At 52.1% G+C, this 23,526-nt stretch overlaps 1 protein-coding gene across 1 annotated transcript in view; it reads left to right on the top strand.

Moving 5' to 3' along the window:
- The first annotated feature begins 4,779 nt into the window (after positions 1–4,779).
- CDH23 (cadherin related 23) overlaps positions 4,780–23,526 on the top strand; it is a 212,050-nt gene continuing 193,303 nt past the window's right edge. The window contains 3 exon segments of the mRNA XM_075025382.1: positions 4,780–4,844; positions 15,741–15,812; positions 20,236–20,313. Coding sequence (XP_074881483.1) covers positions 15,746–15,812; positions 20,236–20,313 — 145 coding nt within the window. The 5' untranslated portion in view covers positions 4,780–4,844; positions 15,741–15,745.

Below are 23,526 nucleotides of genomic sequence, written 5' to 3'. Positions count from 1 at the left end.
GAGGAGCACGCCGTGGGCCTGAGCAGCTCAGGTAGACCTATGGGGCTGGAAGTTGGGTGGCTGGGCGAGCAGCAGAGGTGCCTTCCACGTGTGACCAAATTGACTTTGCGTCCCCTTTGCTTGTTCCCTCCCAGCTGTGCAAACTGGGATCACCTTCCCCCGGGTTTTGGTCTTGCTGCTCCCCTGGGTTACCATCAAATTTACACGCAGGGGTGCCCAAGAGCTGACCAAAAGGGAGGTCATCTTCTGCTTGGCGAAGCCCTCTGGGCAGTCCCTGACCCCCCCAAAAAAGCGGACAACCCAGGCACTGCAGGGAAGGTGACACAGCAAAAGGGTATGGTGACATGCGATGGGAGGACACATCCAGCCCGGCCTGGGCAGGGGAGGTGCGGAGAGCTGTCGTGTGGGTGCTGTGCCTGTAGATGGCACCTTTTACTCTGCCTCTGCTGAGGAGGAGGAAAGAAAAACTGAGATTAAAAAAAAAATAATTATCCAACCAACTGGCTGGTAAGGTAGGGCTCCAAGCTAAGAGAAAGATGCTTTTGGTGCGTGGCATGAAGTGACTCAGGGTAGTCATCCTCCGGGAGGAAGGAACCCAAAGCTGTCCCCTTCTCACCGTAACGGCCTGTCGCAATCACCGCCAAACGGCTGCTACTCTCTGAATTTACTAACGTTCCCTAGCAGTAGGAAATTACACCCAGGGCTGTTTCAAAAGCCAGCAAAAAGCACCCCCAGCTGCTCCGAGAGTTGGGATGAAGGTGGTTTGGGGATTTTTTTATCCTCTTAACCCCTTCTGGAGATAAGAAGCCCTGCCAGGGGCCACTGGGCGCTCTCAGTGTCCTTAGCAGGGGACATATCCTGCCCACTTCCATGAGTACAGCTGGGCCTACAAAGGGAGACGACGCATTTTGCAAACGGGGTCTTTTTTGCTGCTTCGGGGTCTGCAAAGGGCAGAGCTTCAGGGCTTCAGCCAGCTCTGTTCGGGGTGGTCCTGCAAGGCTTTTTGGAGCTCACACCTTGACCCTTCTGGCTGCGTGTTATCACATGCTGCAGCTCCGGCTTTCCAGTTCCCGCTGTCCTGGCCCAGCTGGGGATGCTTAGGCCAGGGCTAGCTCAGCCGGACCCACCTCTAAAAGTGAGCTGGCAGGTCCCCAATGAAGGATGCCACGTGAATTGGGCATGTGTTACGAGTGTGTGCCCAGCTCCTGCCCATCCCACCCTCTTTAAACACATTTGCTTTGCCCTCCATATGGACTACCACCTTACAAAGATGCAATTTGAAACGCAGTACTTCTATATTTCTAAAAGGAAAAAAGAAACCAGCTGCATTTTCAGCGCTTTTCTTCTACAGAGAGAGAAAACGCGAGCAATCCCATAACTTTGCTCAGATTCTTCTCCAGCCTCCTTCCCTCATAAATTCCTAAACAAACAGCATGATCCTAATATTAGCCTTAAAATTCTGTGTGAAATGGACCTAGAAATTAATTTCACACTGGAAAAACCGCCTCACCGTCGGCCGCAGCACCGGTGGTCGAAAAGAAAACCCCGCAACCGCTGTACAAATTAATTCTGCAACTTGGGTGAGAGGGTAGCATGTGGGGGAGCTGCCTCCCTTGTGCTGCCGTCCCGACCCACGTCGCGACGTGGGGTGCTGGAAGACCACGGATGGTGGAGAATACCATCATCTTCCTGGGGCTTGTGGTCTTGGGGGGGACACAAACCCACCAAGAAGTAAAAGCAGGGGGCATGGGCTGCTTCTTCCTGAGCGAAAAGCCCTCCTGCACTCTTGCACAGGTTTTACTTACTGGAAAAAAGGATGGTAGTTTGAGGAAGCACATCGAGGGATCCTGGTGGGAGACTCCTGGGGAAAAGGAGGCGTGAAGAAATGACTGATGGTACAATATTGCACGCGCTGGTTGTCAGGCAGCTGATGTCCGTGCAGACCCTGGGGTCCACGGCAGTACGTGGTCCGTGGCGAGCAGAGATAATTCAGTACCTTAGTCGGGCAGGATTTTGCATGTGCCTGCATTTTACCTGCTCTCCATGTGATATTTCATCTATTTAAAGATTTAGAGACGACGGCGATCCCACCTCTCGCAGCAGAAGGGCCAGGGAAGGCAGAGAGAGGAGCGATACACCGTGGGGATAGTTGGATGGAGAAATGTTCTGTGGTTAGCTAGAAAATGAGAGGGGGAGAAGCCCTGCAGTACAATTTCAAGGTTGAGCGAGTGGTGCCAGGAGGAGGCGAAGGCTCTGCCTAGCTGCTCCGCTTTTGCAGGCAGGGCGGAGAGGGGAGGTCATGGGATCTGGCTCCAAAACAATAAGGTTTCCCAGTAATGAGCCCATGGAGAAAGGCTGGGATAGCAGGGAGGTTATCCTAGCCCTCCTGCAAACTGCCGCGCTCCCTGCCTTGTAGGGTTGGCACTAATTATGGTGGCCTCCAATCCCAATGGCAACCGGGAGCATCCCTCTGCTCGCAATGCATCACTTCATTTTAGTCCCTTTTTTTTCCCAGCGACGAGCTTGTTACAAGGCAATTGTGACGGTGCGTTGCCCGCGGGCTGCGTCTCAGAGCGACGTTGCTTTCTTCAAACAGGAGCTTGGGAACATCAACTCGGTTTTGTGAACCCATGCCGTGAAATCCCACTAGTCCTCCCCCCTCGATGGGAAAGGCTGCAGCCTGGGCTCCACTGGGAATTGGACCAGGAGCCCAGGCCAGACCCGCAGGCCAGGAGGAACTCAGCTTCGTTAGAGCTGACTTACGTAAAACAGGTGACAGGTCTTCAAACTGGTCAGGAGGTGAGCTGAAAGCCAGCCGCCCAGCTTGCACGCCAAAAACCGTGGTGTGGAGCCCAGACGCAGGAACCAGGCAGTGATAAAGCAGGAGAGGTGCGCTTCTATTTAAACAGAAACACTGACCTGAATTTATCATGAGACTCATTAAGTGAGACATGACTTGTGCAAAGCCAGAGTGGCTACGGACAACAACAACCAGAATGTGTCTTCGAGTTGCTTAAGGTGTGGTTTTGCTTTGGTTCCCCTCCCTTTTTGTTGTTTCTTCCCCTAATTAGTTCCCTGACTTTATGGACGCGGCTGGGATCGGCTCGGCGCAGGTATCCTGCCTGCATACACGCTGCCTTGTGCCGATGAAGAGGACGAGGGAGGGATGAAGAGCCCAGGAGAGATAAACCACCTGGACCAGCACAGGCTCAGCTCAACAGGATGCTCGGAGCCCTGCACCGGTAACGCCTGCGCCCTTTGCGCTCCTCGAGATCTGCAACTTTAGGACAAGCTCGGGTAGCAAGGGCAAATCCTTGGCAAACTGAGTACAACCCAGGTGTGATGCGAAGAAATGATTTGCCAGCACCTTCCTCAACTGCAGCCAGCTCATCACATCCAGCTGTTTGTCAGGGACTTTTGTTTTTAACCCCAAAACAGCTGCAGGTGTGCCAGGGCTGGCTCTGGTCTGCAACATTAGTCTCAGCCCCCACCTGCAGCTTAACTAGGTTTTAGGGAGGCTCCTGCCCAATTCAAATCTATCAGCCCGGGAGCTGTAGTAATTGCCAAATTAGCAGAAACTGCTCGAGAGAGGCAAGGGCTTAATTATCCCCTCCTGCTCCTGCCGAGGCACTTGCTCGCTGCTGCTCCAGAAGGAGGGATGCAAAGGTGAGAGGATGGGAAGGCTCCCAGTATTGCCAAGCAGGGCTCCAGGGGGGCCTTTAGCAGCCCAAACTGCACTTATTTAGTGTTTTAATTAAAACTGCTCGGGATGAGGTCTGGTGGAAAGGTAAAGCTCCTCTAAGCCACAAGTGGCTGGAGGCTCGTGTGTGTGGGCAAGCAGGGCAGGACCCACTGCTGGGGTTTGGGGACACGGGGGGCTGCGTCACCCCTTTGGTGCGGGGACCGGTGTCATCGCAGGCTGCTTTCCCTGGCTTTTTTGCTTCCAAAAAAAGCAAGAAATGGGGCAAAGTGGGGGGATTTAGCTGCCTCCTCTAAAGCTGCTCGTAGAGAGGGCTCTGACCGGAGATGAGGATTTGCCCCGCGGTGTCCGGCTGGGTTTGGGAAAGCTGGGAAGGCCAGGAGGACCTGGGGGCAGAGGGGACTGGTGGTAAGAGCTGAAGAGTTGGGCAGAAAGGCGCATGGGTGGCACGGCAAATACAACGCCGTGTCTGTAGAAACTGAGGCTCCGAGCGCCGGAGGGAGAGATGCTCGGGAGGAATAATTGCCATGTGGCTCTCCCGGCGTGCCTGCCAGCGCGCTGCCCGTATCGCTTTTCCCACTCATGTATGATTTACGCGTTCCCCGGGCCTGCCAGCCGCTCTCGCATAAAGGTCAGAAAAATAAACAACGCTAAAAAACCCCCCCAAATTAAACCCAAAGAGGCCGAGTTAAACTTCGCGTGGCCAGCGCCTGCCTCGGGCTGAAGTTGTATTTGAAGAGGGAACCTCTATTTTGGGGTGTCCCCCTCCAGCCGGTAAAAGGGGGGGGGGGGGTAAGCTCGGGATTTGGGGGGCTGGCTGCCGCCCCGGGTGTCCCCCGGCTGGCGGGGGGGGGATGCTCGGTGGAGCCGGCGCTGAAATACCCGGTACCTGGGCGAGGGGCGCTGCGCCGCCCGCGGCAGCCGCCGCCCCTTCCTCCTCCTCCTCCTCCTCCTCCTTCTCCTCCTCCTCCTCCTCCCGTGGCGGCTCACTCGGCTGGCAGGGCGGCGGGGGCCGGCAGCCGCGGGGGGGGGGGGGGGGGGAGGAGGAGGAGGAGGAGGAGGAGGAAGAAGAAGAAGAAGAAGGAAAAAAAAAAAAAAAAAAGGCATGGGGGGTCGTCGCTGACACCGGGACCGGCCGCCACAGGTAATGTCCCCGCGAGTTTTCTTTATTCTGCCTTGATTTATTTTTTTTTTTGGGGGGGAGGGATGCGCTGGCGCGGAGCCGCTGGTGTTCAGCGCCCCCCCCCCCCCCCCCCCGGGGGGGGGCTGCCCGCCGTCCTCCTCCCCAGCCCTCGCCTCTCTGCTCCCACCGGGGGGGCAGCTTGGTTGGGGGGAGCGCTGCCATCATCATCATCACGAGTAGTAATTGGGGGGGGGGGTGGCGTTCAGCGCCGTGCTATCAATGGCAGGAGGTGGGAAGCCCAACATTTTTCCCTTTGAGCAAAAAAAAATATTATTATTAATAATAATAATAATGTGTGGTGGCGTCTGCTGTCCTGCCCCTGAAACAGCGAGCGCTGTCGTCCTCCCCCCCCCATCTCCAAGCCCCCCCTGGGTTTTAATTTTGAGTTTGGCTTGGAAGGAAGAGGCGGTGAGAAGCTGTAAAGTTTCTCGGCCGAGCCAGGGCTGAACTTCTTCAAAGGCGTGGGGATGCTGCGCTGCAGCGGGACTCAGCTGCAATGGAAACGGTGGGGTTTGGGTTTGGGGGTTTTTGTGTTGTTGTTGCATCCCTTCAAAAAAAACCCATATGGGAAAACAGCTTTTCAAAAATGACAAACTTGCCCTAAATGGTTTCTTTTTATTTCTTGAGAAAATGCTTTATTTGAGATTATTTTTTTTTAATTCCCCCACTACTTTGCTTGCTTCTCTTTTTCCTTAATCTCTGACCTGCAATCCTCTTTTCTTTAAATAAGTGTTTTCCTGACCACCTCAAATACTCACCCCTGCACACATCCAACTTGGCGTTGGCCAGGCATCTTTAGCTTTGAACCTCCTGGAGTTGTCGCTGGAGCCTTTATTTAAAGAAAATGCTCAAACTTCAAGAGTCTGGTCCCTATTAAAACCAGATAGCTAAATTACATTACCCATCCTTTTAACTCGCAGAGTTGGGGGTTCATTAGGGGTGTTTCGGCTGTAAACGCTTTGTGGCAGGGATAGCTTTTCCCCTGGTGTTGTGTTTCGGTTTGATCTACCCGGCACCAGCCCCTTTGTTCTGATCCGCGATTTTTGGATGCTATACAAAGGTAAATAATAGTGTGTGCCCGCTTGCAACTGGAAATACAGGTGTGGGGCTTCATTACTGGCATTTAATTGGGAAAATACAAAATCTGTGGTGTTGGTAGGAAAGACCTGTCCAGAAAAAAAAAAGAGAAACTAATGAGGCTGTTGATAGAAAAGGCAACAGTTCTTTTTTTTTTTTTAAAAAAAAAAAAGAGAGGGCAGAGCTGGGGTGGCTTATTTGGCCAAATAAAAGGATGCGGAGGACGGGATGATGTGCTGCTTTTCTGCAGGTGAATAGCAGAGCTGGCTGGGGCAGGGACGCAGCCCAGGACTCTCCCGCGGGTACCCTGCGTGGGAAGGGCAAATCCAAACCCAGTCCCGTGCCAGGGATGCCTGGGGGTGCTGCCAGCACCCTCTCGCCAACCACTATCGTCTCCCCAAGCTGCCTCTCCTCCCCTCCCCACCAGTGGTTTATGGAGGGGAGGTGTGTGATGCTGGATTGGGAAGTTTTCTATGCTGGTGCATGGGGGTTTTGTTGTTGTTTGGGTTTTTTTTCCCCCTGTGCTGGGGGAAAAGCCCTGTCTGGTGGCAGATCCCTTGGGCACGACCGATGTCGAGGGGTCAGGAGGGCTGGCAGAGCTCCTGTTCCCCAGTGCCCGGCGTGGCTGGGCTGCACCCAAGAGCCCGGCTCTTTCCCGGGGTCTTCCCAGCGCATCCTGCGGCAGCCTGGGGTGCCTCGTGCCTATGGCCTCGGCGCACGATAGCACTACAGGATAAAGCTGGTGCATGATTTTAATTTTTTTTTTTTTTTCTTTTTGGTGAGGCAAGGTATTTCCATGGGAAACTCGCATTCCAGCTGGGTGTTTTGAGGGAGGGAGTTTTACCGTTGTCTCTCCTTCTTCCCCTGTCCTGGGGAAGGAGGAGGGGAAATCCCTTTGCAATTCCATCTCCCTTCTCCCCCGCTCCCTCCCTCCCCGCCACAAAGATCTCTTGTTTCGGAAGGCAAACTGTGGGTTTTGTAGCACCGAGTCAAGATCGTGTCGTGAAAATACAATGTTTTTTTTTTAAGACTGAGTTGTAAAACACTCCCTTTATGGGAAACTGTAAAAACTGATGTTCTTTTTTTTTTTTTTTTTTTTTTTTTGTGCATGTGTGATAAGTGGCAGAAACAATGTTTGCAAGAGGCAGGAGCTGCACAGCTTGGCTGGTTGCTGTAGCTGGGCCTGGGAAGAGCACCCAGCTCCCGTGCAAAGAGGCTGCGTGTCCCTCCCGGGGGACATCACCTGAATACAGCAGGGAGGTAGCACCAGAAACATTTTCTACTGCCTGGCTGCAATAGTCTCCAGAATAATGTTCATGGTACGGTAGGTTTTTTGCTGAGCTGATGGAGGTATGCAAAGAAAAAGGGCACTGCAATCCTCTTTGGAGCATACCCCAGGAGCAGCCAGGGTGGTGAGGACATCTTAAAAAGGATTTTATTTGTGAAGTTTCTTAGATGTTCTGTGCAGATGGTCTTGAGCGCAGATTATTTTTAAATTTAAGACGCTTTAGGATATGGGGTTGGCTTGAGGAGGGGCTGGCCTGTGGCCTCTCATTAGGGTGTAAAATGTCCCAGCTGCTTGCAGCTGGGCTATTGCAGCCCGGCTAATTTAGCTGGAGGTTTGCTTTGTGAGCAAGTAGTTCAAAGTGCATCCTGAAACTTCGGCCTTTTTTCCCGCTACAGTGTCCTGCTTTTTGCAATAGGACATTCAATAACGTTACAGGAGGATGAGGGTTCGTTTGGGGCTTTTATGGCCCAAGACGTACAAACGTGAAGATTGACGCCTTCGTGCTTGCGTTGCTATCGGCCCCCGTTTCAGCATGCGGGTTCTGCAGCTGAGATGGGGAATCCCGGTGTCTGAGGCTCACCCAAAGCTTGCAGATGTCCTGGATCTCCCCCGTGGTTCGGTAATGACCAGGACATTATAGCAGGAGCTGGAACAGTGTTTACACACGGGCTGTGCCGTGCATGGCGCCGAGCTCAAACCTTCGGTCAACGTGGGAAGGAAACCTTTGGCTGTGGAGTTTGGTGGCTTTCAGTCCGTGAAGGTGTTGGCACGTGGCTCCGGTGGGTGCTTGCTGACTATGGTGTGCTCCGTAAATGATGAAAGGGGCCATCCTGGGTATGCATTGCCTCTTTTTCTGCTGGACAGTCTGGCAGAAGCATGTGCTTGAACCCCCACCCCAGGGCTGAGGACATTGCTGGATGTGTCTTGCAATGGAAACTCTGAGCTGGCTGTGGGAGGGCTGTAATGTCCCCTCCCCAGCCTCTGCCAGAGCCAACGTTGCAGTGAGGCTTTTTTCCATCCTTAGCCTGAATTGCTTTGCCCTGGTCTGTGCATTTGATATAACAACTGCTCTCTGGGAGAGAAAGATGTTCTGCTTTGGAGTATGCTGGGGAGAAAGTCACCGGGGACAAAATCCTGATGGAAATGGGGGGATATGTTGGTGCCTGGGCTGCTGCAGCTTTGAAAAAGGCATGTAGGAGAGGGACTGGACAGCTTAGAGGGTCCTCAGCCATGGCTGGGGTCCTAGGAGGGCTTGCATGAACAAGCCTGTCACCGGTGATGAACTATTGTCATTAATCCAAATAACTTCATCTCTGCTGAATGTCTTTGTCTTTCAGTTTGACCCCCTGCTCTCGGGGGCTGCTGTTTGAGATTGAGGGATCTGGGTTTTTTTTTTCCTTCCAGGTAGCCTCATCTTCCTTTCCCTGTGCTGTGTCTAGCACTTTAGTTTTTTTCCCCCGTCCTGAAATTTCAGCTAGCGAGTGATTAGCCACAGCGTGCCCACAGTGTTACTCCATCAGGCAAAGCCTCACTTTTATTAGCTTGAACAGCCAGTGGGCCTTGAAAAGGTCTGTTGCAGCAAAGTGCCTCTCGCTGAAAGTTAAGTGAGCTTTGTGCGAAAGCAGCAAGGACACTTCTCTCTTGATTTGGATGAGGCAAGAAATGGTCTGAGAGCTTTTGCAGCTCAGGTTGCTCAGTGTGAGGGTGGTTTTTTTGGATTGGGTTGGGTTTTTTTCCTCCTCTGAAGCACCCCCATTTCTCTCTCTTTTTGAGATCTACCTTCCCAGCCTGCAGTTTGAGTTCCCAGAGGACTGAACAAATAGCCTTGTTGCTTCTTTTTAGCGATGCAAACGTCCAGCCTGGAGCTTAGGAGTAGCTGGAGACGGGGGGAAATCCAGGGTGTGCACGTACGCGGGGTCCTGTGCTGATGAGACTTGAAGCGGTGTCTGCTGCGACGAGTGTTTGCCAAGGAAGATGAAGTTAAATAACTAACCCATCTTCTTTGGCAGGGCTTTGAAGTGTAGTTTGGTTACTGATTGTCAAGAGCTCCTGGTTCTGTGGCTGATGGCTTGCTCTTGAAGTTGATGCTGAATTTTTTTATTGCATTGCTTGCGCTGTTAGGGGTGTACTTCTTAGAGTGAAGCTTAGAACGTGCTTCCTCCTGCCGCTGCAAAAAGGTGATGCTCGTGTTCAAAGCTGCCCCCGAGTGTGGCAAGGAGCAAGGTGCTTGTTATTCTGTAAATGGAGTGGGCAATACCTAGATGAACACTTTTTTTTTTATTATTTCCACTTCACATATGTCTTCTCTTCATTTTTTTTTTTTTTCCCCCCTCTCCTTTAAAAACCCCAAACCAAACAGACGTCGTGTGCTTGCATTTGAAGCAGCGCAGGCAGGAGCGCCCTAGGATATGTAAGCACAGGCTGCGTGGCAGCGTTACAAACTCGCTCAAAAATGTCGTGTCGGAGCCTGAGGATGTTGGACACTTCTGCATCGTTTTGATGGTGGTGCTTGGAAGTCCGGCCAGGCTGCTGCCCGGCCTCGGTCGGCAGGCAAGCCTGCCTTCTTCCAGGCAGGGCACAAGAAGAAAGCGTCTGGCCTCCCGTTCCCCAGCAGATTTTGGGTCAGGCCTTCAGCATCTTTACTTTTGCCACTTTGTCTATTGCTGTATGTTTTTTAGGCGTCTGGAGAGAGGCTCCTGTGTTGTAAGACCAGACTGTGCACGCCGCTTCACTGAGTTCAGCTTTCTACCTCCTCCTAAAGCAAGAATTCCCACCCTTCTTCCCTCTCCTCCTTTTCTCCTTTTTTTCTTTAAGCTAAGCTCTGTTGCTGTTGGCTGCTTTTCCACCTTTTCATCCCACGTTAGCATCATCCACACTGTAGCCCTGCTGCTCCTTTCCTGCCTCGCTGCCATGTGCTGGGCTCTGTTCTGGTGCAGCCCAGGAGCCAGGAGAGCCAGGAGCCTCTTGGCTTGGTCTCATACCCCATCCCAGGCTGCCTCCGAGTTTAGGCGCTGCCGTTCTAGATTAAGTGAGGTTTTGTGATGGAAAATGGTTGCTAGTCACCATAGGCATCATAGCAACCAGTGCTGGAGATTCAACAGAGCCAGTGCTGCCCCACTCAAAAAAACCCAAAACTAAAAAACAACACAAAAATCCCCACCCACCCCCCAAAAAACCAAAACCAACCCAAAACCAGGCATCTCCTCTTCCACCTACCCAAGAAAGATACTCTCTTTGCTGTGGAAGGGTGGGTGGCCATGCTTGCTGCAGCAGGGAATGGGGGTCCCCCTTCCCTAAGCCCCCTGAATGTTATTTTAATATTGCATGAATGAAGAGGTAAACTGGATGCTTGTACTTGTAGCACTAAATGACTTTCCTTGGGGATACCGCGGTTGGGGTGTGCTGCAGCAGAAGGTTTGCATTTTGCTAATGCAGAGCTGGGCAGTTACCGGGATTATTTTATGGCAGTTGCAATGACTTGGAAAATCAGTTTCACTTCCAACCCAGACAAAGTTTTCCTGCATGGACTGAGAAGTTCAAACATGGCATTTTCTTCTGGTCTTGGGCTGTTGGTTAAACAATGTGTTAATGTTGTCTTGGCACTAATGCTTGTTTCCTATGGGAAAGCAAACCTCTCACAGCCCCAGTCAAAATGTTTCCATTCCTGTCCTTGTTTTGAAATGGGAGTAAACTGCTGGAAATGTGGGAAACTTTGGTGTTACTGGTTGTTGGTAAGTAATAGCTCTAGCTTTTTCCCTGCTAGAAAAAAAGGTTTAAATACTACCAATTAGCACTAGGTAGGATGCACAGAGCAGCTCGGACTCGCTGTCGGCTTTGTGAGCATCCCCTGGGCTGGGTGCGGAGAAAACACCTGTGTCTCCAACCTCAGCTTTGCTTTTGGGATGAAGGAAGGGGAGAGAGCTCCTTTCATGCTCTTTCTCCTACAAGCACCATCTCAGGGCTTAGGTGGGTTGTAGCAGCCATCGGCAGCCGTGCCCACTGGCTCCCTGTTCTGTGTGCATCTGCTCCCCCCCCATACATACAAATATGCTGGCCTGTATTTATTTAACAAGGGAATTTTTTCCTTCACTGCAGGGAATAGAAGAAAAAAAGGGCAAATTTTTTCACTGGGAACAAATCTCATTTTCAAGAGTCCTGACAAAATGAGCCATAAAATTACAATATTTCAAAGTGCTTCGTAATTCTAGTGTGGACGGCTCTTCATCATGGAATCTGAAAGCTCAGAAAATATAAAACTCATTAGATTAAAATAAACCACCTACCGCACGGAAGAAAAGCTTATTTATCAATATCAATTTACTTCTGATTACCCTGTTCTGCAATTTGTTATTTTTAGGAATTATGATTTGTGTATAACTCATGCCAATATGGGGGGGGTGGGGGGGTGGAATTAACTTTTACTTTTTTCCTTTTGAATCCTACTTATTGTAAAGACCTGGCCAAGAAGCAATAGGAAGAAGAAAAGGTGAATTTCTAGTGGTGCTTCCATTTGAGGAGCAGAGGGATGGAAAAGCCGGGAAAGCGGGAGCCACTGTGCTTCTGCAACCGGCTGTGTTTTGGCGTGAGGGTTGGTGCCAAGCGATGCGCTTTGCTGAAGAGGATCGCGGGGCTGGTTTCTCTGATGCGTGTTTGGTGGTGACCCTCGTTGGAACATCTTCCAAGGTGGCCAAAGTGACGGAGGAGAGCTGGTATGGATGGTGTGCTGAGGCGAGAGGGGTCTTCCAGCGGCTGGCTGGGTGCCGTGGGCACGGTGGGCTCCCGGTAGCACCTCAGGGACTTCCATTCTGCCTACGAAGGAGCAAATGTTGTAGGTGGGCAGCGCTGGCTGCCGGGCTCCCCTCTTTGGGGGACATGATTTGTGCCGCATCGCAGGAGAAGGGGCTTTTTGGGAAGGCGCGTACAGTTTTCCTCGCATGGAAGCCATTTGGGAGACGCTTTGATTTACACTTTCATTTCTTCTTTATGCTCCTGGAACAGCGCAGAGCAAACAGAGAGGCTGACGCTATAAATTTTGAGGCGCAAGTGTCGCGGTGCCATTTGGGGAAGGGAAGACCAGGTGGGGGGGGAGAGGGGCAGGGGGTTTGGGGAGTGATTAAAAATGCCAGCAGCAGCTCGAACGTGAGAGCATCTCTGCCAGCAAGGCACAGCCGTCGCCGAAGCTGCTGCTGCTGCTCTGATGGAGGCAATTAAGTGCGTTTTGTGTGCGTGCGAGCCGTTCTCATATGCAAGCGCCCCAACAGTGCATTTAAAAATATCCAATACAGGTGCACAGCCTGGAAGCTGGTGCTTAAGCACCCTGAGAGCAATATGCGGTCCGGGCTCGAGAAAGCGGCAGCATCTCTTCTCCGGGGTTTCGCAGAGGTGAGATGCTAGAAGGCTCTTGGAGCCTCATTGCCAACTTCACTTGGATTAATGTGTGCTGAGGACCGGAGCATGCGCCGGCCGGGCTCTCTCTGCGTAGCCAAGCAGGTGGGATCTTTGCCACGTTTAGGGATGCAGCCGTGCTGTTTAAGCAGCAAAAAAAAAAAAGCCACTTTCCAGGCTTGGGAAGGAGGCATTTGGGGCAAGTGGGCTGAAAAACCTCTGCTCGACCTGAGCTGGTTCCTAAACTTTCAAGCCCTGGACTTCTTTGCAGAGCGGTGTTTCAGCGGTAGAGGCTCCTCCGATTCCCATCCATCACCATTTAATGCGGTTCTGTCTGCTGCTTCCCGTGCCTTGGGGAGCAGTTGCCAGCGGACTGGGAAATCTCTGGTTTAACATTAGTGCTTTTGCAGCCAGGAGACAACAGTTAAGTTCCCAGAGATGACTTGCCCAGAGACATTATTATGCTGGAAACTGCACCGAATGCTTCCTACAAAGAGCCTCTTTCAGGCAGAAGGTGCAATTTAATATGCTCTTAGTCACAATTTTTAAGTTCTCCCCGGAGGTTTCTCAATCCTGTTCCTAAATTTGCAATATTTGAGTGAACCATCTCAGAGAACCAGTGAAGAGCTGCAGTATTAATGAAGACAGACAAAATCAAAATGACATTTCAGGCAATTACTTACATAATGAAGTGACTGACTTGGAATATACAATATTTAGATTTATCATGACACTCGAAAGGGGATGCTGTCAACCGCCTTTATTTCTACATCACGTAAATTGTTTTTCCACTGCCCTGTTGCTTTTTAAACATGGTCTGTGAAGCTGGAAAATAATGTTTCCGCTCACTTGGGCTGATAGCAGTGCTGTTTTAGAAGAAAGTTAGCATTTTCCTCAATGGCATTTTGGCACAGCAGAAGGCAGCTCAAGGTTGGGCTGCCTCGCTCCTCTCCATTGCATCCTTTCTGGCGGCAGCACGATGAGCTTTGGCTCTGCACCCCGGGTTTGATGCTGGTCAGGGGGACGCGGGGGGGCTGAAACAGCAGCGTTGTCTACGTCAGAGACTTTCTCCTCCCCGAAACCTATCAAAGAAGGGGGAAAGTGGAGCAGTTTGGGGTTTTTCTTTGTTAGAAGAGTCTATTCTGCTTTTGTTGGCCGAATCTGAAGACTTAAAGGGCCTGATAGGATGCCTGGCTCCTGGGAAAGAGGTAATTTTTGTTTAGAACCTGGGTTTTTTGGATGCTCTGCTGGCACCGAACACTCAGAAGTCAGAAACTTGACGGGGGGGTGGACGATTGAACTCTTCTGCCCTGTCCATGTTTTCTGGGGAGATTGGCATGATACGCCTAAAATTTAAGCAGCGCTGATCCCAAATGTCTTCTCAGGCTTGTGCTGAATTTCCTAAAGATGCGCAAAAAAGACCACAGCATCATTTTTCTTGCCTAGGTGCAGACCTCTTCCTTCCAGACACTCTCTTGTGACAAAATAGCAGAAGAAATTAGAATTTAGGGCCCTTTCTATGGTGACCAGAGCTGTTACGAACTGTCTGCTGTGACACATCCATTGGTAAAAATACAATGCGTGGAGCTGTTGCTTTGAAGCTCCTTTAGGAGCGTCCTCTCGTTCTTGCTGGGGTGCGGGCTGCCCCGCAGAGGTAAGAACCCCCCCTGTGGGGTGCCCACGCATCTTTTAGGGTGGCAACGGGGTGCAGACCCCTCCACCCTTAGCTGGGCTCACAGCTGCAGCCTGCGCCCAGCACGGTGCCACGCTTCGGGGTAACCGTGCGCTGCCATCGCATTTGGCGTGCGTAGGGCGGCGAGCGCTGGGCGAACCAAAACTTGCTGTGTACGGGACCAGTCACAAGCGTAACGAGTCCTTGCTTAGGCTGATAAATAGAGGTGATTTATTGCTCGTTTCAGCCCTCACGGCTCAGGTCAGCGCTTGGTCTCGGGCGGGAGCTGCTTATGCATTTAACTACAGGTTCATCTCTGTGTTTGCTGCCCCAAAGGCTGGCTGTCGCGTACGCTCTCTGCCGTTCGTGGCCCTGGGTTTGCTGCTGTGTGGGTGGGCTGAGCTGGTAGGAAAACATTCCCCTGTCCCACACCTTTCACAGCGTCTGCAGAAATATGGAGAGCTTCAGAGACGGGCCACTGAGATGTCCTGTCTTCTTCAGGCTCTCTGTGAGCTGCCTGGGGGTTTCTGTTGTGCCTATATGCTCTGTGTAATATATATGATTTATACTTGCCTGCGAGGTGGAACGTTTTAAAATACCACGTGTATGAATTTCCTTGCAAAGAGGGACTTTGCCGAGGTTTTGTGGGGTTGGTTTGGAAAAAGCTTTGTATTTAATGGTCTGAAAACCGTGCAAGGATGCAGCCGTGCTAAGCAGCTGCCTGTTACTGTTTTATTCTGTTGCCTCGTCGTGAGGAGTCATGCGCTGTATCGAATGCGAAGCTGGGGAAATTTGAGAGGCAGAGCAGGATGCAGGCACGTTCGCAAGCCTGTCTGCTTCCAGCGCTCTCGCGAGCGCCTGTCTTGCAGCCGTCCGGGTGGTTTGAGAGGTTTGAGAGGCTGTACTTTGTCCTCCGAAATCCCGGTGCCTCTTCAGCGATTCTGGGTCAAGCTTCCCACGCGGCTTTGCCAAAACTTCTTAAAACCCAGTGCTGATGGCTTGCTGCTGTGTCGCTCCCGCGTAGCAGCAGCTCGTCCTTAGCCTCAACATCTCCCTCGCCGCTCGAGCGGCTCCGCTCAGCCGGGGCTGCTTCTGCTCCGGTCCTGACCGCAGAGGTCACCGTGGCTTATTCCTTCACACGAGCTGGGCAAATACGCTTTGGAAAGCGAAAAATAAAAAAAATGTATCACCTACGCCAGATGAATCCTGGTTTCAGTTTGGAGCTCGCCAAGAGGGTGGTTGGGGCTGCACGAACCAAGAAAGTGGTGGTGGCACTCTTGGGTGAAGTGCCCTGTATAAAAGCTAAGTGCTAACAAAATAGTGATCTCCTGGGTGTCCCCCTGCAGTGCTGGGGCAGGGCTGGATCCCCTGTTTTGGGGAGGCAAGGTAATATCCATAAAGTGCTGGACTTGACACTGCTTTTCTGCTTTGACAGGAACCATGAAGCGTCACGCTGCTGCCGGCAACTTTCTGCTTCTCCTCTTCTTCCTGGAGCTGGTCTCTTTGGGTAAGTCATCTCGCTGTCTGTCCAGCGCTGTGCTCTTCTCTCTCTCCCCTCCTCTCCCTGCTTGGGTCTCGTGTTTGCAAGGTACAAGGCTAATATTTGCTGTGTTTGTGGCCTCGTGATGAATATCCGAAGGCAGAGCAGCATTGCTGTGGTGATGGGGAGACGCGGCTGCGATGGGGAAGCAGGTTGCCCATCTCCATTGCACGCAGTCTCGGGGACCTGCACGTTGTGCTCCCGTGCAGCCGCTTTTCTTGCCGTCAGTAAAAGGGCACACGTGGCATCAGATGGCTGTTCCTGGGAGAGAGCGGGTGGGACTGGAAAGCGGCTTGGAGGAGGAGGACGCGCTGGTGAACCCGACGGTGGGAGATGCTGCTGGTGTATCCCGGTGGGAAGACCTTGGCAACTTCCAGACGTGGATTCATGAAGTCAAAGCTGGTGGTGGACCTGGCAATAGATACGGTGTTAGGTCATTTTACGTAAATACAGGAAATTAGAAGGAGTGGATAAAAGGCAAGGATGTAAACCAGAAGCTTGTTAGCAGAGGTATTACTGGCAGGGCTCTCCCTGTGCTTTCAGCAGCAGAATTATTACCCAAACTGTGCTTTAATATATGCTGTGTGGGAAATAACTCCTCTCCAAGCTGCAAAACCTCTTTTCTAGTTCCAGCTGGAGGGAAGGGCAGGGCTTTGGGCAGACAGAACCTCTGTGGTCAGCTTTCAACCCGGTGCCAGGCTCTGCCCTGTGAGCCTGATGCTCTTGGTTTTCCCCTGGTACTTCTGGCAGGGGCCGTGGGGTCCAGCCTGGCCCCTGGGTGGGAGCCGGGGGGGACAACCGCCTTCTGCTATAGCAAATGTGCCTCTTGGGCTGGGTTTTGGTGTATCCCGGGATGCATAAGTACTGTAAACATACAGTAAAGCCCCGTGAAAATTGGGATTGTTGCATGAATGGGCTAAAGCCCCTGGGTACTGGTGGGGGGAGAGGGAGGCCAGGGCGGGTGTGCCTGTGTGGCGCTTGCTGATAAACAATAGCGAGCGTGTGTCCATTTGATAGCGCTGTGCCCTTTGGAATAAAGGCTTTTTTTTCTTTTTTTCCCCCTACTAAAGCCTCAAGATGGCTCGCCCAGATTGGCAGCCTGATTAAGCAGTCAGTGGATGACATTAGCTGTGACTGACAAGCGCAGTCAATCTCCCTCTGGTGTCATATTGGATCAAGTATAGCCTCACTAGTTAACTGCCCTGTCACTCCTCTGGAAGGGGAAAAATAAGTGAAAAAGACAACCCAGTGAGTCCTTTGCCCCAGTCTGAGCCTCCTAAAACTTGCCCCCTGGAGACATCACTTGCCACGAGCGGTTTAGCTCTGGCATGGCAGTGGAATCTGCCCACTCCTGCCCAGCTACTGCTGCAGTCACCAGAGATGGGCAGACACCTTCATTGTCTCCAGGTCAGGAGGAATGGAAGGGTGCTAGCTAGAAGAACAGCTCTGCAATTACCATGTTCTTGCATCAGGAGTGGCCAAGGATGAGAGTACTGAAGGGCAAAGAAGCAGCAGGTTCTATGGGAATAATGTGGAACAGGCATGCAGGGAAGAAAATCTCCAAGCATGTCAAAATAATGTTGCTCGTGATCCCTTGGAGCCTGTTGGTAGCACCTAAAGGAGGAATAAAGGGTTACAAGAGTGTGGTGGAAGTGATGGTTTTCTGCTGTGCACCTTGCTGGGGGGCCACGAGCAAGAGCCATGTTGAGGGATACAGCGATGATCTATCCCAGGGTATGGCTGGGTGGTTGTGGCAGTCTGGCAGAAGGAAAATCCAGCTGATGATCCATTAGATGAAGCCACAGATGACAGCTGGTTCAGAGTGATGCTTTTGAGAAGGCGTGAACTCGCTTTTGGGGTATGTGGTGGGTGGCTGTGATTCCCAAATTAATTTGTGTGAAAGGACTGGCGTGCCCAAAGCCAACAAAACATTGTCAGTCCTGGATTAAATGTGAAAGGAAAACTGGGATCCTAGAGTAGGTGGCAGGACGTATGCGTGGAAGACTTGTGTTTCACAGACTGGCAAGGCACCTTTTGACAGCAGCCAGATTACAAGAATAAGACCTCACGGCTAGATCTGAGATGGCGAAAAGATTCCCAAGGGCGCCCCAGGGCTGCAGCCCTTGGCAGTGGTCTGGGCTGTGGAGGAGCTGGAAATAGCTGTGGCTGGGACGTGAGTGTTGTGGCTGGCCGGGGGGAGAAGGCTGATGAGGCTGGAGCTTCAGCCACAGCATCCCTTTTTTATTTTTGGGGGGGTTGGTTTTCATTCATCATAGCATGCATCTTTTGACCTACATTTTTGTATCCTTCAGACGCTTTCTCTCCCCTCCCATCGCGCTCTGCCCTTCTGAATGCTGACAGTCCAGCAGTGTGGTGACAGTCTTGCTCTTTATCCTGGGATTTGCAACCCAAAGCAGAGTCCTGCCTCCAGACCCTCCCTCAGCTTTCCCCAGCTCTCAAGTGCCAGCCGCCCTCCTCTCTTAACACACGGCTCCTGTATGCTCGCAGACTGGTGGTTCGAATGCCTCCCAGCACTTGATGCAGTTGGATTTGGGAGATGCAACTTATTTTTAGTATGCTGGTGATATTAAGAAATGTATTTTGAAATAGAGGGGGTTGCAGAAGTGAGTCCCCTGTGGTAAGGGCTGCTTGGTGTGTTTTAGCCTCATCTGCCCCCTTCAAAGCCTGCTGACCCCGGCACGGCAGCCAGCTACGAGTGTGCTTTGAAGCCTCCGGAGATGCCATTAGCTCTAAATAACCCATTTTGTTGGGGTCCTTCTCATTTTCTTTCCAGGTACTTAATTCCAGCAGCTGAGATTTAGATGTGCCTTTGCAAGAGTGTGCTGCCTCTAGTGCTTTCCCACTTCTCGAGGTGTTTAACAAACCTAGCGCCTCGGGAAAGAGGGCAGCGCTGAAAATCCTGTTACAGAGGGAGCCCCGGAGAAGCCCAGGCTGCTCCCCCACCCTGAGCAGGTTTCCCATGGGTGCTGAGCAGGTTTGTGTGGGAGCACAGCTGGGACCTGCGCTTGAAAGGTCTCAGGAACATCTTGCTCCGTCGGGAGCTTGGGCTGAGGATGCTGAAACTTGGTCTGGTTCTTGTTTCTTAAGGTGGGATGCTGAAGCGCAGGGCGTGAGGGTGGTGGCAAAGCGTAGCAGGGTCAGGAGGGAAACCTGGACGCCCGATTCACCCGGGGTTTGCTATGCTTTTGCTTCAAGCAATGTCTTTGCTGTTGCAGCACAGCTGGGGTAACGATGGAGGTGATGCTCTGTAGTGGCTGTGTCGAAAGGAGCCTGCCTGGATCTGCGTCTGGTGTGGTGGGGGTTTGTGAGGGGGCGTCACGCTGCCACTCCAGCAATCTTTTATACTTGCACGATCTTGGGGTTTGGCTCGGCTCACGCCAAAGGCAGTTAGGAGGGATCGCAGCAGGAAAGCGCTGCCCCATCACTTCCAGCGAGTCCCCTTGCCAGGGGCTCTGCTCGGGACCCCGGTCCTGCCCGTCCCCTCCTGGGACTCCCCATCAACAGGCGTGAACTATTTTGGCGAGACCAGTTCAAACCCCCGCTTCCCCATGCACAGCCCTATTTTTGACGCTTGGCAGCTGAACTGCATTTCTTAAAGCCTGCGGGCTTGGCCGGCTCCGGCTGCGTATCGAGGAAAACCCATCCCTCAGACGCAGCCAGCTCAACACCAAACCTTCTTGGAAAGTTGTTGTATTTCTCTCCTGCCACCTTTTTTCCTGCATCCCTCAAATGGTAAATCTTTCCTGGTTCACTTTTTTCCCAGTTCAGGTTGCAGTGGTTGGTCTCCTACATGTTCTGTGCTTGACTCTGTCACCTAATGAGGCTGCGGTGCAGGGTGCCGTGGTTTGGGGACAGGCTTGCAAGCTTCCAGCTCTATAAAAAAAGGGAGTAGAAAGAATTGAGCCTGGTTATTAAAGGTGAAAGGAGGCAATTAGAGGGAAAGGCGATCGGGTGATGGGAGAGGGGAGGTGCACCAGGTTTTGCTGGGATGGCTGACAAGGCAAAAGGCTCTCAACCGTGGGAACAAAGCAAAGGTATTAATCATGCGCTAAAACAATAATTGATGTTCCTGGTCCCTGAGCTGTTGGCTTCCCCCTTCCCCTCTGCCTCCACCCTGCAAAAGAAAATACTAAAAAAAGAAAGGCCAGCGGAGGGAAGCAGCTCCCCAACCAGCTTCTACGGGGGACCCCACTGTGCTTTCTGTCCTCCTCTTAGCCTTCATCTCTGGGGTTAGCCCTCACCATCACGATGCCAAGCGGTGAGACCGGTCCCCCATGTGCGTCTCTCTGTGCCCTGAGTCTCTCCCAGCTGTGCTGGCCCGTGTATGACGTGCCAGGGAAATAATATCTTGCTTTTGTCCTCTTCTCAGGTCAGGGCAATCGGCTGCCGTACTTTGTAAACTACTTCTTCGATACCTACCTGCTGATCAACGAGGATACTCCTGTGGGTAAGTGGGGCGTGCCCGTGCGCAGGGGGTCTGCTGCTGCTGACCCCCTGATGGAAAAGCATTAAAGGAATGCTTTTCTTCTGATTGACAGATGTAGCTTATTTTTCTTTATTTATTTAGCTAAGGATCAGTTTTTAGTAAATGCAGAAATCGACCCGGTCATTCTCGGCCTCTTTCCAGGCTCTCAGTCCATTAAACTTGTGCTCTTCAATCAGGGCTCGTGACTGGCTCTTAATGTGGAAGGAATCGATTGGGAGCGGAGGGTGGCTGGGATGGAGGCTACGGAGGCCCCTTCTCGCATCTACTGCTGCCTTCAACCATGCAGCCCCAGCAGCACCCCCCTAAAAAAGGGCTCTTGCCGCACCTAAGTCGTCACTGGAGCTGTCGAGGGTTGGAGGACTCTGGAGACGTCTCCTCTAGTGACTGCTCAGCTCAACCAGGGTTTCCAGCCGAGGCTTCTCTCCTTCTTGGGGTTGCATCTTTTGCAGCCCATGGTGTCCCGCTTGTGGGTTTTGGGGTGATGTCTGGGCAGGATGTGGAGTCCTGGTGGCGAGTTTCGGATAGACGGTGTGGAAGCTCCTGGGTGGTAGCTGAGCTCTGCGTGGAGATGTGTCCTCGGGAGAAGGCTTGCTGGAGCGGCAGCAGTCTGCCTGGGGAGTTTTGCCTTGCAGTGATGCTCAGGTTTATTTGTGATGGGAAATAGTACTGAAAACCGCTGCTCGAGTGCCTTTGTTCGCAGCTTGCCTTCTGCAGTGCTGTGAGTAATGTAAGGAAAGGAAGGACCTGACTTCACTGTAATTTTTTTTTCTAATTTTTTTCTCCCCTGCTGACTGGCAACCATGTCATTTTTCATGGCAATTCTTCAGCGAGCCCACCCCTTACGGGTTGCTTCACACCTGGATTCTTTGCTTTGCTCTCGGTATGCTCCCTGCCCCTCGATTGCCGGTGTCCCTGCAAACACACTTAGTGCTGGATGTGCCCCGGACAAGTCCCAGGGAAGGAAGCAGCTGTGCAAGAGCAGGAGCGAGAGCTGGTTGGGAACAGCTTAATGGAAACGCTTCCTCACTGAGTACGTGGTTCTTGAAGTACTTGAGCTTGAAATACCTTACGGGAATTGGACTGAACTCCTATTTTGGCAGAAAATGGGGGAAGATTTCTGACGGTCTGCTTTCCAGTGAGATACTGTGCGAGTAAAATTGTTTGTGGAATTACTTTGGGGGTTGAATTTTATTTTTTTTAAACTTTGTATTACACTGTACAGAAATGAAATTCACTCTTAAGAATATTGGCACCCTGGGATTTTGTTTTCAGATGCACCAGAGGGAAATGTCAGCCTTGAAAGTGTTGACAGTGTTTCTGTGTTTTCTGCTCTTGGTAGATATTTTGAGTTAGGCTTATTAACTTTTAAAAAAAAAAAAAAAAAAAAGGCATCATCTGGAAACACCTTTCTTGTATCCTGACTGGGCTGCAAGTAGCAGAACAGTATGTGGCACCTCTTACCTCCAAAAAACGCGTCTCCTTTTTCGAGGTCTGTTAGAAGTGCCCATCACGGTGGCATTAAGCGAATGCCCCGTGCGGCCCCGTCCTCCCCTCCCGACGGCATCCCCCGGCGCAGCCTCACCTACCACCAAACCCAGCGGTCCCCGCCTGCTGCCTGCCATGCCGAAAGGAATCTTAAGCAACAATTAAGAGATCATTCCCCCTCTAATCACTTACAAGAGTAAATTAGTCTTGTCAGGAGCTATTAAGACAGAGAGCTCAGAATTCATTAGACGAGATTGGGCCGAGGGAGCTGCTGGCGCTGCCGCCGGTCCAGGCTGATTAATTTCTCCCAAAACATCATCAATGCCCATCTGTTTCATTTAGGTCCAGGGAGAGCAATTTTCAGGTGGACTGACCCTCTAGTCAGTTATTTCACCCAGAAGTAATGGAAACACACACACGCACGTGCGGAGGGAATAGGAGACGTGAGCTCGAGGAAGGCGAGAGCGATTGAAGGGGTCGGGGAAGAAATTGCAGGAGAGAGGGGAGATGCCTGGAGAGGAGGAGGAGGAGGGATAATGACTGCTTGGGCCGTGGTGGCACGAGCGAGTCAGGGCACCGGGAGAGCCCACGTCAGCTGCCGGTAGCCGGATCGCCGCGTGTTTTACTCCGAAAGCAGCAGCACCGGCTGGTTAACAGCCCTTGGAAGCAGAGTTTGCAGGAGAGGGACTGTCCGTCTTTGTTGTGCCGCTCGCTGCCTTAAGCAAAACCATTCCAAGGGCCGTTTTGTTGAAGCCCAAACCTTTTAGAGGGCTGCGGGTGAGGGAGAGCGGTGTGGCTATTGATGCCAGGTGAGTTGCTGGAGGTGTCTGGCAAGGGGCGATGCTCGCCGGCGTGCTGGGGTTACCTGTAGCCCTGGATTTGTCAGCAGGTGGGGACGGGCAGGCAGCGCTCTGGGTTTCTCTTGGTTGGGGTCCCCCCTGCTGCAAAAGGGACGTCTTCTTAGCATAATGTAATGACTGGAGTCTAATTGCCCAGCAAATGGATTTGCTGTATGCAGGACAGGAATGGGAAAATGAAGATGATCCATCATGTCAGGTCTGTAACTAGCCTTATAACCACCTAGCTTGGATTCACCCGAGTCTCTCTGAAAGCTTTCATGCCTCAACGCCTTGCAAAATGCATGACAAAAGAGGCCATTCAGACGAGTGCAATTCCACTTTCCCTTCATCCTAGCGATAACATTTTAGCATCACTGGAATAATGTTGTCTTAAAAGAGTGGGAAACGCTTTAATCATTGCACCCGAGCTGATAGCATGCACTTGGCTTTGCTCTCAGGCCACACCGTGTCGGGCATCGTTGCCCAAGTGGGCTGGGGACAATGTGTCCCTCCTGCCCGTCAGACCTTGGTCCTGCACGCCCTGCTTAAAACTAGGAGAGGGGACTAAATCTGGAGGATCTCCTCTACGAAGCCTGCTGAGGTTGAGCAGTGCGCGACAGAGGGGGGAAAACCTGCCAGGATTTAGTCGCAAGGCTTGATCGCCCCCCCCGGGCAATGTGAGCGTGAGAAGATGCTGGTGAAGCTGGGAAAGGTGCCTGGGCTGGCTGGCAGGTGGGGAGGCCGGGCTCCTCCGGGGGCTTCTGCCAAGGCTGTCTGCTATTTGGTTCCCGTAGTTATTTCTGGGCAGGAGAGCGTGCAGCTGAGGCTCTCGGCTCTCTGCCCCACCAGC

The sequence above is a fragment of the Buteo buteo genome, chromosome 4, assembly GCF_964188355.1.
Source record: "Buteo buteo chromosome 4, bButBut1.hap1.1, whole genome shotgun sequence".
Classification (NCBI taxonomy): Eukaryota; Metazoa; Chordata; class Aves; order Accipitriformes; family Accipitridae; genus Buteo; species Buteo buteo.
This window is presented reverse-complemented; position numbering and strand designations above follow the sequence as displayed.